General features: G+C 37.4%; 1 protein-coding gene and 1 long non-coding RNA gene across 4 annotated transcripts; one reads left to right on the top strand and one right to left on the bottom strand.

Moving 5' to 3' along the window:
* The first annotated feature begins 1,067 nt into the window (after window positions 1-1,067).
* LOC140535718 (uncharacterized) lies at window positions 1,068-2,973 on the top strand. Its single transcript, XR_011977547.1, has 3 exons — window positions 1,068-1,119; window positions 2,476-2,528; window positions 2,628-2,973. It is a non-coding gene; the product is annotated as an uncharacterized lncRNA (long non-coding RNA).
* On the bottom strand, window positions 2,930-22,010 carry LOC140535668 (NACHT, LRR and PYD domains-containing protein 3-like). Of its 3 annotated transcripts, none has more exons than XM_072657096.1 (11): window positions 21,772-22,010; window positions 20,833-20,973; window positions 20,659-20,685; window positions 18,710-19,869; window positions 8,496-9,709; window positions 8,058-8,231; window positions 7,790-7,963; window positions 7,085-7,261; window positions 5,272-5,442; window positions 5,065-5,111; window positions 2,930-4,649 (listed from the first exon to the last, which is right to left on the bottom strand). In XM_072657096.1, exons 1-11 carry the CDS (start codon window positions 21,815-21,817, stop codon window positions 4,099-4,101), a joined length of 3,882 nt encoding a protein of 1,293 aa, XP_072513197.1. In that variant the 5' UTR covers window positions 21,818-22,010; the 3' UTR covers window positions 2,930-4,098. The 3 variants fall into 3 exon arrangements, with proteins under 3 accessions (XP_072513197.1, XP_072513195.1, XP_072513196.1); XM_072657094.1 differs by lacking the exons at window positions 18,710-19,869; window positions 20,659-20,685; window positions 20,833-20,973; window positions 21,772-22,010 and adding exons at window positions 10,497-10,532; window positions 10,647-10,874; window positions 11,556-11,666; window positions 13,267-14,250 and having other exon boundaries at window positions 8,496-10,305; XM_072657095.1 differs by lacking the exons at window positions 18,710-19,869; window positions 20,659-20,685; window positions 20,833-20,973; window positions 21,772-22,010 and adding exons at window positions 10,497-10,532; window positions 10,647-10,874; window positions 11,556-11,666; window positions 13,267-14,250 and having other exon boundaries at window positions 8,496-10,302.
* Between the last annotated feature and the right edge of the window lie 166 nt (window positions 22,011-22,176).

Genomic DNA, 22,176 nt, shown 5'->3' with positions numbered 1-22,176 from the left:
TAGTAGTGGTTGTGGTATTTACAATAAATGCATTCTGAGATGGCAAGTGAGATCACCTCAATTCTAGTCTAAATATTAAACAATATCATTAGAGATTGTTGTTATTCAACCAGTGTCTTGAGAATCTACGTTCTAAGTGAAGGAAGTGAAAATGTCAAATATTTTGAAATTATCTGGATTATTCTATAAAATAATCTGTATTATTTATAAAATAATCTGTATTATTTATTGAATAAAGCAAACATATCTGTATTTTCATTCATGCATATGTCTGAATTTCTTTTTTTTTAAAAAAGCAGAAATATTTGCACTATTTCTTGAGTTAAGCTGATTTGCCAGACACTTTCTTTAGATAAAATTGCAAAAGTGAAAATGGCTAAAAAACAGTTAATGTTAAATCTTTAGACTACACTTAAGGTGATTCTTCTTGCATCCAACTTTTTGCAGTTCATTATGACACTGGTTAAGCGAGCTGCTACTGAGGTTGCAGTTTTCTCACATTTGCAGAAACGCAGTCCTCACAGCCGTCACCGCATTTAAAGTCTGCAGTCTTCTTGCACGTTTGAATGGCAGGATGTTTGTGTTCACGCTTGCTCAAAACCACAGATGTAGAATGTACGTCAATTATGTGGCTGTCCGGTCAGGGACCACTAAACATCAGAAACCATTTCATATGCATTTTATTAAAGTAGAAGTGTTAAATTGCAATAAAATGTGCTTATTTAATTCTTTATTTTTCTTTGAATGCTTAGCTCAAATATCATCCATTACAGAAAGTCCGACACTTTCTTCAACACCCGGAACATCAACTCTACGGGAAAACTTGCAGTACTGTAAGTTCTTCACACCCTGAACTCGTCTGTGCTGATTTGCACGCTGTCTGTGAAGCTCTTCATTCATATTTTTTCCTTTCTACCTTAAATGGTACAGCAGTTACTGCTGAATTGTTTGGGATGGTGGGATGGAAAATTCTAATAGACTCCAACTTCACAGAGAAAAAGCAGAAGCTAGTTTTGATAATGCTGGTCTTTGGGTTTGCAGGTTCAGTGATCATCACTGTGTGTGTCTGTATGGCTCTGCTGTTGTTTGGACGATATAAAATTCGACAGAAGACTCAAGGTTTCTTGCACACTTTCCACAGCCACAAACACACCCACACACACACTTACTCTATGTTCCACTGATCATGCAGGTAGTAGGTGAAGGTTAAACCAATTATTTACACCCTGGTCAAAATGTAGGTGAGAAGAAGAAGAACTGATCTCCAGAACACATAAAGTTCTATTTTTGAACTAGAAATAAATGCATAAATGTAAAGGTGAAACATTCTTTACACATTTTGATTAAGATCAATGTAGTTATCTTTGTTTTGTATTATTGTAGAGTAAAAAAAGGAAAAAGAGTACTATGCAAAAGTTTGAGAAGCACAAAATATTTGATCATATTTACCAAAGCCTCAGACCTCAGACTTGTTTGTTTGGGCTATGGCTTGTTTGCAGTATATAAAAATTTCCAGGTGATGCAAATTTCAAATCTTCACAAACCCTCTTGTTTTCAGGTAGCCATGTTTTCTATTAGTAATGGAGAATTAATAAATAGCAATTGACAGAAATGCTGGAGATCAGTCTGAGGTCTGAAAGACCTCTGGAAATGCTTACAGAGAGAACTGCTCATACAGTTGCTTGAATGGCAACTCATAACCCCTGATTAGGTAAAAACATACCTTCAGGAAGATTGACCAGGTGCACATTTCTACTGCAAAGAAATGACTATAATAATAGCTATCAGAAGAACATCTTTCCCACACCCTACCAAAAAATTCAGCATCAGATGTTTTTAAAGAAACATAATAAATATAATATAATAATAATCTGATCTGATGCACTTTCAGAAGACTGCATAGAAAAACTTTTGGCCACAATGAGTAAAGATATGTTCAAATGAATGATTTTATGAAAAGAACATCTTTCCAACTGTTAAGCCTGGTAGTACATTGATCATGATTAAAGCTTGTGTTGCAGCCAGTAGCACTGGAATCATTTCACTGGTAGATGGAAGAATTGATTTGACTAAATACCAGAAAAGCTTGAAAGCAAACATCACACCATCTCAAAAACAGGTGTAGATGAAAAGATGCTGAGCTTCTACAGCAAGATAATGATCCTATACACACTTCAATATGTGGATATTGTGGACTGCTTTATACGGAGCAAGCTGGAGGTTTTGCCATGACCCTCATAGTGTCATGACCTAAACATCTTTAAAAATCTGTGGATAGATCTCAAAAAAGCAGTGCGGAAAAACAGCCCAAGAATCTCTCAGAAATCCCAGCCAAACAGGGAATTACTAAGGACTGAACATGCAGTGTGCCCAAACTTTTGCTTTGAGTCCTTGTTCCAAAATTTAAAAGGTTATTATAATTTTTTAGGCTGTAAATAAGAGTGTGATCATGATCTAGTAAACTTCTCTCTACAGCCTCTGCTCCAGCCCATTCATCCAACAGGATAGATACTGATGACTATGAGGAGGTATGTTCTTATGGGCTTTGCCGTTTTTATGGGAATGCAATACCTGTCTGACCCGGTGAGCTGTACATGTTTCTCTTACTCTGTTTGTCCAACTCTCAGGGAACCCAGACAGAATGTCATTATGAGGAGATTGCAGCTACAAGACATCACCCTGACTCAGATGTTTGGGATATGGCTAGCAATGAAGCAGGCATTACCACATCGGATCATGTTTACTCCATGGCAGAACTATTTGAAGACCTGGATCCCACTTATCCTACTGTCATTTTCCAAAAAAATAAACATTCTGCCAGGAAAACTGCATTTACCTTTCATATGGGGGAATCCACTGTTGACTACACCACTGTCAAACACACTTGAAGATTGGACATTTCTTTTTTTTACACCATCAGAGCAGCATGTAAATATTTATTTTCACATTTTATTTCTTAACACATATGTATACAGTGCATTTTAGGTTTCATGAATTTGTATTAGGTATTATGCATTTTAGGTTGATTTATATTGATTCTGTTCAATTTAACCTTAAGCTTAACTTTAAACTCAAACCTAAACCAAATGACTGGCATAGTTTTCACTCTCTAATATACATTCCAGGCATATTATACATTATGATACGCCAACTAGCAGGAAATTGTAAAACGTTAAATCTTAGATAACTAAGCTTTCAAAGTCAATGAAATTAATAAATAAGTCTGATGTAGATTGTGTGGGGATGGTTGACACACTGAGTGTGTTTACATGCACTTCCTAATCCAATAACAGCAGAAAATCTAATTTTTGTCAGTAATTAAATCAATGCGTTCACATGCAGTTGAGTAATGAAACAATGGTAAGCTCAGGGTCTACATAATTCAGCCAGTCATCAGTTCTGCTTTGCAACCAGTCAATAAACTCCCAGAATAAGATGCAAACATCATGTAAAACCTCAACTTAAAAAAAACAAAACATATTGAGCAATAAAAACAAACATCATCTAGAAGATGAAGAATATACAAATGTAGAAATAAAATATGAACATAAAATAGCACATTAAAGCAATACAATAACATATGAAGCAACAAATAATGAATTTAAACCAAACTAGAAATATGTGTATGTATTTGTACTTGAATGGGAGGTTAGTTTGATCTTTGCTTTGGTCTTGTTTGCTTTTCACTGTACTTCTGTGATCCTGTAATACCTGACTTTCCTTCTTGTATAAATAAAGTTATCTGTCGTCTTTCTATCTATCTATATATCTATATATGTATATCCTAAATGACATTACATTTGTATGTTTCTGCACCAAAACCAGTGATAAATCACTTCTACATTACTATTTTCCAACCTATTTTAGAAGTAAATCCCTGTTACCATGTCATTAGGCCTGCAATATTTAAATGAGCTCTGTTATGATTGTGCCCCTTTCAAAAAGTAGTCTGGTATGAATGGGTGGGGCTAAACTGCTGAAGGCTGATAAGGTACATTTTTTCTTCCCTTCTGACCCAAAAACCAATCTGATTTTTTGTCAACCAATTTTGGGTGCACCTGATGTGGATAGCACAGTCACTTTTCTCCACATGACTAATTAATCTATCTGGCATATAGACACAGATCCAAAGTCTACAAAGAAGGCAGGGAACAAATGGTTCTTAAAGGTAGTATGGAAAGTGTGTAGGTGGGACACTGTCTGAGTATCAGTAGAGATGCTGTAGAAAGACAGAATACCAGCAGGCCAGTCCAAAAACACTCCTATTCTGCCAGACTCTGGGACTGTGGTGTTAATATTCGTGTACTCCGAAGCATGACAGGCATGATATCCAATCGGACTGGAGCCAAGAATCCAAGAAACCACATTCAACCCAATTTGAGCCTGAGCATCATATACAGTAATGCCTTCTTCTTTCCTTTGGATCTGGGGATATGTCACACCTATTTCAGGTTTTTCTTCACATTTGACCTCCCAGTAACACCGAGCAGACAGACCCTCCTTACATAGCACTTGTGGAAAGGTTTCAAATCTATCCGGATGATCTGGATAATCCTGGATTTCATTCGTGAATGTCACCCTCCTGTTGGCCTCAGACAAGTAGAGTTTTTTGTGTGCTGTGTTTGGGTCCAGTGTGAGCCTACAAGCATCTGAAGGACAGAGATGGATTTATTGCCTCAGCCTCAGATGTTTGACAGAAGTAGAGGGGAAGAGGGATATTGCTTTCATAAACAAGTGGGAACTGATATGCTTCCAAATTCAAAGTGACAGAAGTTTCAATGGGTTTCTAAGTAGACATTTCTAAGTAGAAATACATTGGTATTCTTGGATACTTGTGTAGTTTAATCATTGTTTGGATCTAACTATGCTGTGCTCTCAATATTGGCCCTATATTAATTATCACATACCTCGAGCATCCATATTTTCAGATTTCAAATATCAATGAGCTTGCATGAGCACTTTGAGGTAAGAAAAAGGAAATTCTGAGCTGGAAAACATTCAATTCCCAGTTGTGAGAAACTCAGCAAAAGACTAAAGGAAAATTTAGGGAAAAGGGAAACTTACACTTTTTCATCCCTGCTTTTATAAATTGTTCACCTTTCGGGTCAATCCTGAAATAAAGAACAATAAAGCATAATTCAAATGTGGAAACACTCTGAATTACCCAACTGTGGGACGAATAAAGGATTATCTTATCTTTTCTAATGCAGTTGTTAATAAGGAAAATAATGCCACTGATTAATTTTCAGTTCTTGCAAACACACCACTAACCTAAGCAAAAAATGACAAAGTGGATCCTCCTGTCTAGCAGAGAGCAACTTCTCTCCTGACTCTCCAGGGTGATTATAGCTCAGATCCAACTCCTTCAAATAGGAAGGGTTTAAACTCAGAGCTGAGGCTAGAGAAGAACAGCCTTCCTCTGTGATCATACAACCAGACAACCTACAGGAAATACAAAATGCCATTACAATGAACACCAGAACAATTTAATGTACATTTTTGTACATTAAATTAATTAAAGTAAGTAAGTAAACGCATTAAACAGGCCTGGACAAAAATGATTGTACCCCTGAAAATAATGTAACCAAAGGGACATGTTAAATCAAGGTGTGTCCACTAATTAGCTTCACAGGTGTCTGCAACCTTGTAATTAGTCAGTGGGCCTATATATAGGGCTACAGGTGGTCACTGTGCTGTTTGGTGACATGGTGTGTACCATACTCAACATGGACCAGAGGAAGCGAAGGAAAGAGTTGTCCCAGGAGATTAGAAAGAAAATTATAGACAAGCATGTTAAAGGTTAATACAAATGGTAACAAAAGAACCCAGAAAAACTAAAGAGATTAATGGTGAACTTCAAGCTTAAGGAACATCAGTATCAGATTGCACCATCCGTCATTGTTTGAGCTAAAATGGATTTTATGGGAGACAAACAAGGAGGATACCATTGTTGAAAACAAGTCATAAAAAAGCCAGACTGGAATTTGCCAAACAAGCCCCAAAGCTTCTGGGAGAGTGTCCTATGGACAGATGAGACATAAATGGAACTTTGCCAAGGCACATCAGCTCTATGTTCACAGACAAAAAAAAATTAAGCTTATCAAGAAAAGAACAAGGTCTCTACTGTGAAACATAGAGGAGGCTCTGTTATGTTCTGGGGCTGCTTTGCTGCATCTGGCACAGGGTGTCTTGAATCTGTGCAGGGTACAATGAAATCTCAAGACTATCAAGAGATTCTAGAGAGAAATGTACTGCACAGTGTCAGAAAGCTTATTCTCAGTCATAGGTCATGGGTCTTGCAACAGGATAATGACCCAAAACACAGCTAAAAACACCCAAAAATGACTAAGAGGAAAACATTGGACTATTCTGAAGTGGCCTTCTATGAGCTCTGACCTAAATCCTATTGAGCATCTTTGGAAGGAGCTGAAACATGCCATCTGGAAAAGGCTCCCTTCAAACCTGAGACAACTGGAGCAGTTTGCTCATGAGGAGAGGGCCAAAATACCTGCTGAGGGGTGCAGAAGTCTCATTGACAGTTACAGGAATCATTTGATTGCAGTGATTGCCTCAAAAGGTTGTGCAACAAAATATGAAGTTATGGGTACCATCATTTCTGTCCAGGCCTGTTTCATGAGTTCATTTTTAATAATAATTCTGTTGAAGCATGGTTGAAAAGCAATGTCTGACTTTCATTTGTTCATTTTCATAGCATTTTTATTTATTATTACTTTTGTCAGATTCAAGTTATTTCTGTGACCATTGTGGATTTTTCTTTCATTAACCGAGGGGTACCAAAAATTACATGTGTATGTAGTTAAAACTACAGTTTTAGTTGGTTTACCCTTTGAAGTCAGTAGAGCAGTTAAAATTAAGTTAAAATGAGTGATTATCCAGGAAGAATATTTCATTACACCATATACAGACAAGGTCGGGTGCAGGTCCCTTACATTTGGTCTTAACATAATGGCATCCATGGTGAAGGTTTTCAAATCTATACCCAGCTTATTCTAAATACATTTGTCCCTGTTGTGAAAATAATGATTATATGAATATACCAACATTCAGAAACTTAAGCACTGACCTCAATATCTCCAGTCTACACTTTGGATTCTCCAAACCAGCAGAGAGCAGCTCTATTCCTGCATTCTGCAAGTCATTGTCACTCAGGTCCAGCTCTGTTAGACATGACTCTGAAGTAGTATTGAGAAATGAAGACAGGAACTTGCAGCTCTTCTCTGTGAGGTTACACCAGCCCAACCTAGATGAGGAACACAGCAAAACTCATTTACAGAGACCAAGCACTAACATATTATAGAATCAATAATTTAAGGCAGATTAACAAATTAATACATACATTAAACAATAAGATGTTTTAGTGACATTGGTATAACATGGCCTATGCAGAATTTTGAAAGCAAAGGAAAGTATGGGACAAAATTAGAAATTAAAAACAAACAAACAAAAAAAAAAACATTTCTATGTATGTACAGTAACTTTTCTGCCACTTTACCTTTTAATTTAATTTATCATTTCAGGGACCTCTGTTATCTATTTATACAAACATTGTATACTCTTTTATTCCTACAAATTTGTATAATGCCATTTCTATGCTTTCTTTAACAGGAAATTATGTGCTTTCTTGGCAAGGTTTCCCCTCTGTACTTTTTCTTAACAGATTTTGACCTTTATTAAATAAACTAAAAGCCCAGATCTAATGGTCACAATTCCAAAATTATATGAACCAGCTAAAAGATCTTCCAGTGATGCCCATTTTCATGATACTTGCCTCAGAATTTGAAGTTTACAGTTTAAATTCCCCAAGCCAAAAAGGAGTTGATTCAGTCCTGAATCCTGCAGGTCATTGCTACTGAGGTCCAACTCTTTCAAATTGGGTGCAGTTGATCTGAGAGCAGAGACCAGTTCTGCACAGCTTTTTTGGGAAAAGTTACATCTGGCTAATCTGAAAAAAACATGATAAAATTAGTGTGTATGTAAATACATTCATATTTGATTTACTTTACCTTGTAATTTATTTTAGCAAGCAAAACACTAACCTCAGTATTTCCAGTTTGCAGTGTGAGCTCTTCAGTCCGTCAGAAAGAAGCGTTGTTGCTGTTTCAAGACCGTAATTATCACTCAGGTCCAACTCTCGCAAGGGGGAGTTTTCTGATTGCAGTGCCATAGAAACACATTCACAACAACTCATAGTGAGCTCACAGCCAGCAAACCTGTAAAGACAATGAGTAAAAGAGCTAAGCTCTCATGGCCGAACACTACCATGTAATTGCCATTCGGCCCTTGACATTCTTACAAATCACATAAGAGATGTGCCAACCCAGTCACTATGTCTCATTTCTTAAGAAGTTTCTTCTGTGATAGTGGCTTAAATGCAAAACAGGTTGATTTTTTTAAAGCATAAAATTAACAAATTAATTAGTTAATAGTTACCGAACTATTGTTTAATTCAATATTAATTCAATACTATAACTCACAAGGCTTTTTTGCAGCATCTCACAGCTGGGACCAATCTTCTGCAAGCTGCATTCGATGTGTTGTATTTCTTAGGGTTTAATTCATCCAGCAGCTCTTCAGACACCACGAGAATGTAGGCCAGAGCTGAGCAATTGGATAAGGAGAGGCTTTTGTCTGGGAGAGCTTCTACATTCATGTATTTCATGATCTGGTTGTACAGGGAGCTATCTTTCAATTCAAGCAAGCAAAAGAAGTTATTAATGGATTTTTCTGGCGACAGATTCAGGTTTTCTGACGTGTTCTGAAGTTGCTTGATGTGCTGGATTACTTTACTGATGCTCTTTTTGGTGTTCTCTGTTTGAGGCAGCAGGCATGTCAGGTGTTTGTGATTGGATTCATGAGAGATTCCCAACAGGAAACGCAGAAACAGATCCAAATGTCCTTTCTCACTCTCCATGGCTTTGTCAAAGGCTTTTGTCAGTAAATGTTCCAGCAGAAATTTTTTAGGAAACTGATCTCCAAAGAAAAACTGCAAATCTTCCATGTCCTTGTTCAGGTAAGTGTAGAACACATAAAAGGCAGCAAGGAACTCTTGAAGACTCAAATGGATGAAGCAGTAAACCTTCTTTTCATAAAGTACAGATTCCTGTTTGAAGATCTCAGCACACATCCCAGAGTATTCAGAGTCTTCACTGGCATCGATCCCACAATCCCTCAGGTCATTTTCATAAAACATGATGTTTTCCTTTTTCAGCTGTTCAAATGCCAGCTTGGCCAGTTTCAAGATCATTACTCTATTAGAGTTTACAAGTTTGGTCAGGTCCCGCTCCACCTCCTTGTCATACTTCTGGTTCTTCATGTTCATCTGGATAAGCAAAAAGTGGATGTACATTTCTGTTAGCGTGGAGGGGACATCCTCTTGTTTTTTGATCAGAATTTCCTGAAGGACAGTAGCTGTAATCCAACAGAAGACGGGAATGTGGCACATGATATAGAGACTCTGAGAGATCTTAATGTGGGTGATGATTCTTGAAGCCTCGGTTTCATCCGGTATTCTTTTCCTGAAGTACTCCTCCTTCTGTTTGTCAGTGAACCCTCGAATTTCTGTGAACAGGTCCACATACTCCAAAGGGATTTGGTTGGCTGCTGCTGGTCGGGAGGTTATCCAGAGCCGAGCAGTAGGAAGCAAATTTCCGTTGATGAGGTTTGTAACCAGTGAATCCACAGGCGCTTTCTTTTTTACATTCCTCACCATGCTGTCGAAATTCAGTGAAAGTCGGCTCTCATCAAGTCCATCAAAAATGAACACGAGCTTGAGACGGTCTAACATTTTTGTTTCTTTCAGTTCTTCGAGGTCAGGGTGGAATTCCACCAATAGTTCATGGAAGCTGTACTGTTTATCTTTTAGCAAGTTCAGCTCTCGAAATGGAAGCAGAAACATGCAGTCTATATGCTGGTTGGCCTCACCCTCCGCCCAATCAAGAAGGAACTTCTGGACGGACACTGTTTTTCCAATGCCAGCAATGCCTTTGGTTAACACTGTTTTATTCTGGTCCTTATTTTTCCATGCTACACTGAAAATCTCATTGCAGTGGATCGCTGTCTCCTGAGATTGGTGCCCTCTGAATGCTTTATCCTTCATGATCTTCAGAGTCTCGTGTTCATTGTTAACTTTGTTGAGTTCTCCTTCTGTGATGTAGAGCTGCGTGTAAACATTTTTCAGGAGTGTTTTGTTCTTTGCGTCCTTCTTTCCCTCAAAAATACACTGAGTTTTCTTTTTTATACTGGCTTTGTGGCTCTCCAAGAATTTCTTTAGGATTGAATCATCTGCTTGGTATGACAGAAAAGCAGTAAATAATCATTTACACAATACATAATAATACACTCTTTATTTATGGACTCAATTTATGGACAAATGTAGATTTAATAAGAAGTCCTAATCCAGCCATGTGGAGGGCACAGTTTAGCCTCCTTACAATGGTGCTACATTACAGCCACCAGGAGGAAGGTGAGTGCAGTACCTGAATGTATCTCTTCTGGTTCTGCTCCTGTAGATCCTAAAAATATCATGTGTTGAGGATTATTTTGTTATTCAAGTGTCAACTGAAGAAAATATTGAATAATATTAACACTTACAAGCTACTTTTGAGATATTTACAGCTTGGACATACCATAACCGGAAGTGGTGGTGATGTTGAAGACCGATGGGCCATGGAAGTTGTTGCTATTGAATGCAGGAGCATTTACTGTGCTGCCTGTACTAGCACTCACAACTACAGACCAACTATCAGAAGAAACGACAGGGGTCGGGCTTGGATTCGCCTTCACTGAAGGAGGAAACACTCCTGGATGACCTGGATTAGGACGGTTCTCTATAATGGGTGTTGTCCTGTAAGGTTCTGGAACATGGGATGAGGAGCAAAACAGAACTGATAGATATTAAAAATATTGAAGAATAAATGAATAATGTTAAAATAATCATTATAATAATTTGTTTATAGAAACTAAAATGGATCTATGTACTGTATGCTCTCCAAATATACCAAGACAACATTAAAATTGTTTGGGTTAATAAGACTGAGGATTCAGATTTAGGGAACATTCTTCTTGAGAAAAAAATGTTTTGGTATCTAGAAGCATAAATCGGGCATTTTGAGGATTCAGAGAACATTCTTGATTTGTGATTGTGGTGCAAATTAAGCTAGACTAGGAAATGTTCTTTTAACTTAAGAATGTTCTAGGAACACCAAGAAAACTGGAAATGTCTGGGATGTGAAATTGTTGGAACACTAAACAGGGATCATTTCAAACCAGTGTTTTCACAACCAAAATGTAGCTTTATAGAAATGTTTGTAAGAATGTTAATTTGTTAGCTGCATAGTATATCCCATCATCCTCTATTAGATTTAATGCCACACAGAACATATTTTTCTACCAATGTGGGAATTTTAAACAAGGCTATGCCATTTCATTAGAATGTGTCATTAATGAGAATGTTTGCTTCTACTATTTTGAAACGTTTTACATAATGGAAGCTGAAGTTAACCTGGCAATTTCTGCAAAGTGAAAAACCACATTACCTTCAATGACTTGAGAGTCTTTGGTCCGTGTCAAGTGTCTCATTCTCCATAACAAAATAGAAAGAACAATCACCAGACAAGCTAGTAACAGCTCTGGCCAACTTTCGCTCACTGAGGAAAGAGATGTGAATTAATAGAGGCTCCAGTGCTCAATGTGCCCCTAAACTGTACAGTTACATGAATTTGTTACATTGATGCACCTCTTCAAGAGTTTGACTAATGTGCTAGTAGTGGTACAGCAGTGAATGGTGTGGCACAGTTGGGCTCCAGAACTAGAGTATATAAATTTTTGCTGTACTTTTATAGTATACAGGGTTGGACAGTGATTCCTAGCATAAAGATAAAGCTGTATTTGAGTGACTCTAAAGCCAAAATGGTCCTACAGTGGCCCAGTCCTGACCTGAATTAAAAGCACTATAACAGAAATCCAGCTTTAGTGAGCAAACTGAAAGTGCCAGTGTTAGAAACTCCACCTAGGAGCAACCGAGAAGAGGAAACGGGACTCAAAAGGAAACTGAGCTGGTTAAAAGTAAGGTACCATAAGTATTTGGACAGTGGCAAATATTTTTTAATGTTGCATCTGTGCTTCACCTCAGTGGATTGGAATATGAATATGGATATGGCAAATATGTTTTAGCTTTTAATGAAGGATTTAACAAATATTGCATATCTCTTCAGTAATTATAGCTATATTTTACATAGGCTCATCATTTTTCACAGGCTGAGTAGTAATTGAACAACTAACTGATAAGCAGGAGTTAATTCCAAGTGTTTAAATGTACAAAGGTCCAAAAAGGTGTCAGTGAAAGGGGTTGTCATTGAAAAAAAACAAACCTATCAGAGAGAGCAGAAACTTTAGAAAAAGGCTAAATCAACAATCTGGTTCATTCATTAAAATTTAAGGAGTGCACTGGTGATCCCAGTAACACCCAGTAAAATAAAATAAAAACATAGGCCATAAAAGACAATATGATGATCGCAGGATTCTTCTCTTCTCTCTCTAATCAAGTCAAGAACAGTCTTGAGAAAAGTCTCTGAAAAGCTTTAGTCACCTGACCTCAACCCAACTGAGCTGGTTTTCTTTTACTGAAGAAACTGAAACAGAAAGAACAACTAACAAACAGCAGCTGAAAGCAGCAAAGCATATGAAGGGGGGGAACTCATTTGGTGATGCCCATGAGATTGAGACTTCAGGCAGTCATTGACCTCAATAAATGATCATTATTTTAGTTTGTCCAATCACTTTTGAGTCTGAGTTTGAATACTTACACACATGCTCACTTATACACACTTAAGCTAACCAAGCTAACCTTCTCTAACTGAGTTACCATTAAAACACAATAAAGCATGTTACGAAAACACAATCTCGAGTGTAGCAGCTTTGTAGCAGCGCCTGCTTTAGCACTGCAATAAATAACTGTACAGGACATAGAAATGTAAACATTCACTGACAAGTCTGCACAAACACGAAGCACTACAGACCCCAACACCACACCATATAATCAGAAAGCAAGGGCTGACCAGCCACGCTTCCTGTAAACCATTTCAAACTGCATTTTATTCTAAAACCCTTTGAAATGACCTTACAGTGGCTTATACACAGTCATACGGGTGGAGATCCAGCTGCAGTAAAACAGGAAGAGAGTTTCGAAAGGGAACAAGAAGGTAGTTATTGCAGTCTGTGTTTCTGAACAGTGACCCGTGTACTCACCACCTGAAAGCATGGTCCTGAGGGGTCCAGAGTGTTTACCTCCCTCTGAAAGAAACTTACAGGCAATAACCAAAGCGTATCATCAGAAACCACAGCAAACAACGCACACTTCCTCAGGTTCCTAATGAGAGCACTTTCAAACTTGACAGTCCAACGTCACATGTATAAAATGTGGGAGTGTGTTACGTCAGTTTCTAGATCAGATAAGAGAGGAAGTCTCTACAGTGCTCTTCAGCAGTAAAACAAAGGTTTCCACTGTGCAAATAACCATTTCAGGTTTTATCTCTCTAGTCGTGTGCAAAGGTTTGGCCAGCCCTTCTCAAATTACATTATTACATGAAGAATAGTTGATGTAAGTGAAAATAGGTCACACTCTTAACAGAGTGTGTCATGCACAAAATATTGGTACAAATAAAATCTTAAATAATTTGACATGCGCAAACATAATGTTTTTTTTTCCATTCTGTCAAATTTGGTAAATAAATAGAAATTGTGTCTAAAGTGTGCAGAAAAATGTCATATTTAAGTTACCTGTTGGGGGTGTATTGCCTCGGTTACATTTAGAAAAGCACTATTAATGAATATGCACTATATGTAAGCAATGTTAAATCCAGAACAGACTTATGCTAATCTTGCATTATTAAAGTAAACTGAAGTAAATTCACAGATTTTTATTTTTTTTATAGAAATCCAGCAATGAGCAAACTGAAAATGCCAGTGTTAGAACCGAGGAACTGAAAAGAGGGAACATGACTCAAAAGAAAACCAATGGCTGCACTGGATACTATTTGCACTGCATCAGAGGTTAAAAGTAAGGTACAAAGTATTTGGACAGTGGAAAATATTGTGTAATGTTGCATCTGTGCTTCACCTTAGTGGATTGGAATATGAATATGGGTATGACAAATATGTTTTAGCTTTACATGAAGGATTGAAAAAATATTGCATTATCTCTTCAGTAATTATAGCCATATTTTACATAGGCTTGTCATTTTCACAGGTGTAGTAGTAATTAAACAACTAACTGATAAGCAGGAGTTAATGCCAAGTGTTCAAATGTACAAAGGTCCAAAAAGGTGTCAGTGCGAGTGAAAGAGGCTTTTTATTGCCTCGGTTACATTTAGAAAATAGGGGTGCCAAAACATTTGAATATGACATATTATTCTGTTGACCACTGTTATATTTATATTGCTTTTTTTTACATTTGATTTAGTGTATATATATATTTGTGGTACTATCAACTATTCATTTTAATGAAAGTGTTTAGGGTTGTGTACTGGTTTGGCTTATTAGTCACATGAGTGAGTAGGTGTACAGGTGTATACTGGAGTGTATACTGCTTATAAATGGGGGAAATTTGTATTTTTAAATATGATATGTTTCCTACAATCATCAGACACATACAGAATTAAGGTATAAAGTATAGAATATACTTTGGCATAGAATATATGTAAAAAACAAGAAAGTAAAATTTATTTTATTGAAAAATGTATTCCAAAATTTTTCCCATCAAACTGAAAATAAATATATTGGTCATTCAGAATTCAAGTTACATGTAGGCTCATACATACTACGAATACAGTATATTGTTGCTGTCAGAGCAAAACCTTTTTTCACTTCTCTTCATAATGTAAAAAAAGTGGTTCTTTATATTATATCAGAATTTCATAAAGAATGGACCAATAGAAATGCTCCAAAATTACTTAATTACAAAATTAATTAAAATATTTTCACATTTTTACTTCTTCCACTGGAAGTTAGGAAGTTTTTTCCTGTAAAGTTGCCATTTTGGAGATACAAGGTTTTATATCTGTACCACTATCATTCTATTTTCAATTATTAGGATGTTTTTAAAGGATGGGATTAAGTTAGACTTGGACTTCTCAGGCTGAAAGTTGGATTGTCCACTCAGAAAACCAGTCTGCAATGGATATTCAGTTACAGGGACACTGTGGCAGCGTGATGTATCAGTCTGAACACAGGGTAGACAGGCTCTGTAAAGTTGGCGTGAAACGTGTATATGTGGATCAGTGCATTGGTTTTGACCCTGTAGTAGGACAGAGTGCCAGCCGGCCAGTCCAGATACACCGCTATGCTCTCAGAATTGAAATTGTTGTCCGGTGTTTTTCGGAGGTCTATTTTCTTACCCCCGTGTAAAGCACAGTAGCTGTAGTTGGAGCAGTGTACACTCCAGGATTTGTCATTGTGTCCTGCCAAGCAGACATTTGCCTCTCCAGTCCTGCTGATCGTTCTATACGTGACCCCTATATTCACCCCGAACACACTCCCTCCCCATTTAGCCTCCCAGTAATGCTGCCCAGATAGAGCTTCTCGACACATTACTTGCTTCCACGTCTGGAATCTGTCTGGATGGTCAGGGTAGGGGTTCTCCTTTAAACTCCAAGACACTGTCCTGTCATAATCCCACAGACAAAGAGATCGATGAGCAGTATTGGGGTCCAGAGAGAGATAACATATATCTGCAGACGGACATACAGTTACATTAAAATACAGCTCTTGTTAAAGTTCTGGCTCTTAATGTGAGATATAGGATATGGGAATTATAACTGAAATTACATCTCCCTGCTACTGCTGAAGTATGTATACAACATCTATTTCTGTTTCTTAAAGCAGAATTTTTAATTTCACATTTTTCAATGGTTTAAGTTTAGTCACAGTCATTAAATTCTAGAGAAATTGTTGCTAAGAAAATGCTAAGAAATATAATCTAATACTTTATCACATTTTGCTTGACTGTATACTTACACAATTACCAAACAATAACCAAAAACCTTCCAGTTTGTATACATTTATATATATCCTTTCAAAATGGTTGAATTCCATTCAATAAACAAGCTCATCTAAATATGCAATATGTTTAAATGATCACAATAATAATTCAATTAAATATTTTAGATTGGCTTAAATATCTTTAAATTGTCTATATCTTGGCCCACTAGCAGTACCAGCATAGTCCACTGGGTGGGGCTGTGGCCAACAGACTGGAAACCACGCTTGTTAAAGCTCCCTCAGAAAATGCCGCCCTAGCCGAAATTTCACTTCCATAAATATTCCATATAAAAGTCAAAAGAAACGTAGAGATTCATGGGTGGGTTTGGATAGTAAATAAAAAAGGCTGTATTTTCATTTCTGGTTTCTAATATCACTCCCTCAAAGAAATAAAAGTTACTATGTATCAGGAAGATCAAAATCATGAATAAAAAAAGTCTGTCAGAAAAGTTTTAGATGATCGTGGTCATAATACAGCATCTATATGACAGTGGTGATCAGATCCTGTCCAGAACTTTACAGATGATTTATGCTTCATGGCTGGCCAGTTTGAAAAATGAGAATAAATACTTACAGCGCAATAATCTGGTCCTCATCTCAAATTTACCAAAAAGGTCTGCCCTGGATAGAGGAAAGACACTGTATTTGTGGGCAGTGCCAACACTGTGGACTCAATATTATGTATTGTATTATAGTAATATATGCATAATATATTTTATTTAGTGATAAGAAGAACAAAACCATTGATAGTTGGTAAGTTCCTCGAGATCAGTCAGGTTATATTCTTTACTTACTTCAGCTCCTCTAGTTCATAACTTGGATTTTCTATTACGTTAAAGATCCTCTTCATTCCTTTATGTCCTGTGTGGTTGTAACTGACGTCCAGCTTTTTGAGCTTTGAGATGGTGGAACTTAGAGCAGCGGCCAGAGACGAACAGCCCTTCTCTGTTATCAGGCACCGACACAACCTGATGGAAATGACGTGTATGTAGGATTAGCAATAGAGCACAACACTACTCACTATACCTGTCATGGTTCGGCACTGTTCTGTCCCTTTTCTAGTCTGTCTCTGGTCTTCCAGGTGTTCTCCATCATAGCCTTCCTTTCTTGTTAACTCTGTTCAGGTGTGCCTTGTTGGTCTCTGTCTGTTTATACCCCCTGTGTTTCAGTTTGCCTTGGTCTGTTGAAAGGGGTAGTTTAGAGATACGCGGTTTATGGTATATACTGTATATATACATAGTAATGCTATACATGAAGATGCCATAGTCAGCATACGTACATTCCTCATTTGGTGATTTTGTATGTATTTAACATAAATATGTATGCTAGGTGACTATGAATAAGGCAAATAGATGATGTCAAAGGTTTAAAATGTCGAAAAAATACCAGCATTGCCAATTCAGATCACTTGTACAGAGGAAATAAATTCAGAATCATATCCCAATATATCTTGTATTTTGTCTTTCGAATATGAATTACGTTTGTTCATTATTAGATCATAATTTTTAGTTTTCTAATCCAACAATAGTCTTGGATTGCATAATTGCATCTTTTTACCTATATTTTAACTTTTTTTAACCAATTTTAACCAAAAGCTACAGAAATATTTGGATATTATGCAAACACGCAAATGCGAAATGCCCTGAATTGAGTAATGATGAAACTGCAACTTTAATTGGATTAGAACCAAACTGTGGAAGCAAGGACCAACCCTGATTGCCTCAGCAGTACTTACTTGAGTTGCTGAAGCTTACAGTGCAGACTCTTAAGCCCCTGAGCTAGCAATGATATTCCAGCATCTTGCAGATCATTGTTACTCAGGTCTAGCTCAATTAAGCATGACATTCTGGAGCTGAGGGCACTGGCCAGAATTGCACAGCTCTGCTTGGTTAGATTACAGTCATTGAGCCTAGAAAGACACAAAGGAAAATCAAAAAATGTGGTACAAGCATTTCATCAATTCATCCATGATCCAAAGCATAAAGAGTATGAGGTACAAAACTTACAAAGCTCTTTTAGAGGCAACTACCAGTGGTATAGTTCTCCGCAGACCCTCATCTGACTTCAGATATTTCCTCAAGTCAAATTCATCAAGATCATCCGTTGACATCAAGAGTAGGTAAACTAGAGCAGAGCACTCTGGAGGGGTGAGCTGATGATCTGACCTCGATCTCACGTAGCTCCTAATCTCCTCCACTAAAGAGGTGTCATTCATCTCATTCAGGCAGTGGAGAAGGTTGATGCTCCTCTCTGGTGAGATCTTCTTTCTGATCTTGTCCTTGATAAACTTAACTGTTTTCTCGACTCCTTCCGTCAAGCTCAGCTGTGGAAAGATGTTTACCAGAAGGGTGTGACCGGACTCCATTGAGATTCCAAGAAGGAAGCGGAGGAAGAGGTCGAGGTGTCCGGACTCACTCTGTAAACTCTTGTTGATGGCAGATTTGTGAAGATCATAGAGGTTGTTTTTCACTCTCCATTTCAGTTTGTCAGCTGTGTTTTCATGGAGAAGATTGGTCCTCGCTGTACTGTAAAAGTAATATACAAACAAGGCAGCAAGATACTCCTGGATGCTCAAATGCACAAAGCTATAAGCCTTGGACTTGAACAACATTTTCTCCTTTCTGAAAATCTCAGTGAACATCCCAGAATACACTGAAGCAGCTTGAACATTGATGCCACACTCTTGCAGATCTTTTTCAAAGAATATGAATTTTTCCCTCAGGAGGTTCTTGTATGCGAGCTCTGCTAGCCTCAGAATTTCCTCAGAATAATCGACGTATTCCTGCGACTTTTTCTGATACCTTCCAGGGTACTTTTGAAGTTTCAGGTCAATCTGGTAGAGCATAAAGTTTGTGTACATCCCTGTGAGAGTTGTGGGCACTTCTTCTTGTTGTTGGTCATCTTCTCCATATTTTTCATCATCTAACATTAGCTGAAGCACAGTTGCAGATATCCAACAGAAGACAGGGATGTGGCACATGATGTAAAGGCTCTTGGACTTCTTAATGTGGGAGATGATTTTGCTGGCTTGTTCTTGATTGCTGACCCTCTTCCTGAAGTACTCCTCCTTCTGGTCATCATTGAACCCTCGCACCTCTGTCACGAGATCAATGTGCTTACTGGGTACTTGATGGGCTGCAGCTGGCCGTGAGGTTATCCAAATGCGAGCAGATGGGAGCATGTTTCCAATGATTAGATTGACAATCAGAAGGTCAACAGATGACATCTCTGTCACATCACACACCATTTTATTGCTTGTAAAGTTCAGAGCGAGGCGGCTTTCGTCAAGACCATCAAAAACGAACAAGACGTTAAGACCACCCAGGGCCTCTACATCCTCTGTCTTCAAATCTAGCTGGTGGTAAAAGTAACACAGTAACGTGTAGAGGCTGTAGTGCTCCTCCATAATGGGATTCAAATCTCTGAATGACATCAGGAACACAAAGTCTATGTCCTCATTGGTTTTTCCTTCCGCCCATTCCAGGGCGAACTTCTGAATGGACACTGTCTTTCCTACCCCTGCGATCCCCAGGGTCAGCACCGTTCTCTGTTTCAGTGAGTCTGAACACTCTTTGAAAATGTCGCTGAACTCAACTGGAGTGTCTGCAGCAATGGCCCTTGACAACGCTTCAATCTGCCATACTTCATGCTGATTGCTGACTCCCCCAGTATGACCTTCCACAATATAGAGCTCTGTGTAGATGTCAGCCAAGGCTATGCTGCTCCCTCCATCAGATGTCCCTTCATAGACCGTGGTGCAGAGCTGTCTTGTGCACAACATCAGTTTTTCACGAAGCACTTGCTTTCTTGACTCTGAAAAAACAGCACAGGACATTACTGTCAGGGACATTTACAGCAGTTATCTGATGCTCTTATCCAGAGCGACTTATATGTGAATCATGTTTCACAAGAAGGAGAATATAGAGTCTTGCTCAAGGACTGTTGTAGCATGGTGCCCTTATCTGGTCTTGAAATGAACCCTTATCAGAATTTAGGCTGAAATTTGACAGTCCTGACATAAAACCCCTGAGATAAAAATCCATAGTCTTGTGTAGTGAGTTGCTTATCCACAAAGCCCATACTCATAATTCACTGGTCCCAGACCCAGTCATGTAGCTGACCCCATGTTCTCGACCTTGTTTTGTTTTCTTAATAGAACAAAGCATTTTAGTTAACACAGAAAACATTGTGTTGCAAAAGCCATAAATGGTGTAAAATAATACAGCTGGGCATCACATCATATTGTGGTCATATTTAATTAAATATTGCTGTTAATATTTTTAGTAATAACACATTTTATAAATGTGTATGTAATATTTCATTATTAATACCTATATCATTTGAATTTGATATATAATATAATGTAACATAATGTAACATAACTGTAATATGCAGTAATCCTCTATTTAAAATAATTCCTTGAAATAAAATATATGTCATCAAAGCTTTTAACATGTATTATATGGTGATTAGCTTCACAAGAAAAATACATTCTGTCTTACATATTCATATTCTCATTAAAGACACTTTTTATTTTTATTTTAGTGATGGTGAGGCATATGAAGAGTTTTACAGAAAGAAACCAGGATTAAGACCACTTACCATCGCATACCACTGAAGGCTGTTTTTCTAAAATAAAAAAAGAAGACTTAAACACATATTATACTGTCATTAGCAACTTTACATCACTATTAATAATAATAATAATAATAATAATAATAATAATAATATCATCATACTCTTACATTAGTGCAAGTATAGTTAGAGGTATCGTACCTAAGTCTTCAGCACTGGTGTTGAAGTTAAAGATGACTGGGGCTGAGAAATGACTGCTGATCAGTGATGGAGCATTCACAGTTCCCCCTGACTTCGCCCAGATCGAGCTCTGCACACAGCCAGGCTGAACAGCTGTGGAACCTGATTTCAAATAGGAGTTGTTATAAATTTTTAAAATTTGCATCACCTTTTAATTAGGCAAATCCATCTGAGCTCATTTTTTTTTTCTAAAAATATATATATACTGGTGGGGCTATTCTTATTGAAGCTATTCTTATTGGTAATCGAAGTTTGTAATAACACTGTTATCCTTTTGGCAGGAAATGCTTTTAAGGGGTTAAAATTGTACAAAAAATACAAATAAACTTATCTTGCTTATAATGTAAGAGACATTTTGATCAGGTTCTGCATGCAATTGTAGATCGAGACATCAAAAGACACGTCTTAGCATTGAATAACATATAGTATCTGAATAGCAATATGTGAATATTTATGAAGAGCAGTAACCATAGTAACAATGTGACATATGATGTTTTGGGAATTAAATAAAACATGGTTGTATTGATATAGGAGGCTTTAAAACCCAAGAGAACTGAATGTGTTCAATTTGTAACACAGGTATGAAGCATGGTTCTCAGATACGACATGCTCATAAAACCTCAAATGTTGATTTAGAAATATTGTAAAAGTATGTTTTAACCCTCAATCTTATAAAAAAACAAAGGTGCTACAAAGGGTTCTTTGAACAATGCCATATAACAACCACTTCTGGATTCTTTATAAACTAATTTTCTAAAAGATCTTTATGGAAAGATCTTTATGGAACCAAAATTGTTCTTCAATAGCATTGCATTAGGAACCATTCAAAGCACCTTCACTGTTTAAAAGTATAGAGAAGCATAATTAACATGTTCTACACAAGATCTGCTCTCAGCCTACCTGTACTGGGGTCATGCTCAGTTTCCTCGAGGATCTCCTTTTCCATTCTATGGCAGATTTCTAAAGAGACACTTATATTTCCATATTCTCTCTTTAAGTAAATTCATCTTCTAATATCATACCAATATCCATAACAAGAGTGAGACAGATTTGCCTTTCTGAGGCACCATTGTCTTACCAAACACTCTAGATTTCTGCCTGAAACTCCTATGAGGCGAAAGCTCACATTTCAGTCATAAAGTACAAAGTTTACAAATGGGGTGTGTGTGTGTGTTTTAACTCCTTGTACTTAGTCCTGCAAGGAGGAGTCAGGCGTTGGGGAGGGGATATTGTGAAATTCTAGAAAAGCAGCTATATAAAAAAGGAGCAGTTGAGTAACATGCTGTGTCGTAACACACAGAGCCC

This window comes from Salminus brasiliensis, chromosome 15 (genome assembly GCF_030463535.1).
Source record: "Salminus brasiliensis chromosome 15, fSalBra1.hap2, whole genome shotgun sequence".
In the NCBI taxonomy this organism is placed as follows: domain Eukaryota; kingdom Metazoa; phylum Chordata; class Actinopteri; order Characiformes; family Bryconidae; genus Salminus; species Salminus brasiliensis.
The sequence above is the reverse complement of the archived record's forward strand: the minus strand, read 5'-3'. Positions and strand labels throughout refer to the sequence as shown.

What these genes read in the sequence shown, in the direction of transcription:
- LOC140535668 (XM_072657096.1), bottom strand. Translation starts at nt 21,817, where the DNA reads ATGGAAAAGGAGATCCTCGAGGAAACTGAGCATGACCCCAGTACAG. An exon ending in CACCAGTGCTGAAGACTTAG is followed by an intron (nt 20,686 to 20,832) that starts GTACGATACCTC and finishes TTTTTATTTTAG; the next exon opens with AAAAACAGCCTTCAGTGGTA. An exon ending in TGTAAACTTCAAATTCTGAG is followed by an intron (nt 7,262 to 7,789) that starts GCAAGTATCATG and finishes TTCCTCATCTAG; the next exon opens with GTTGGGCTGGTGTAACCTCA.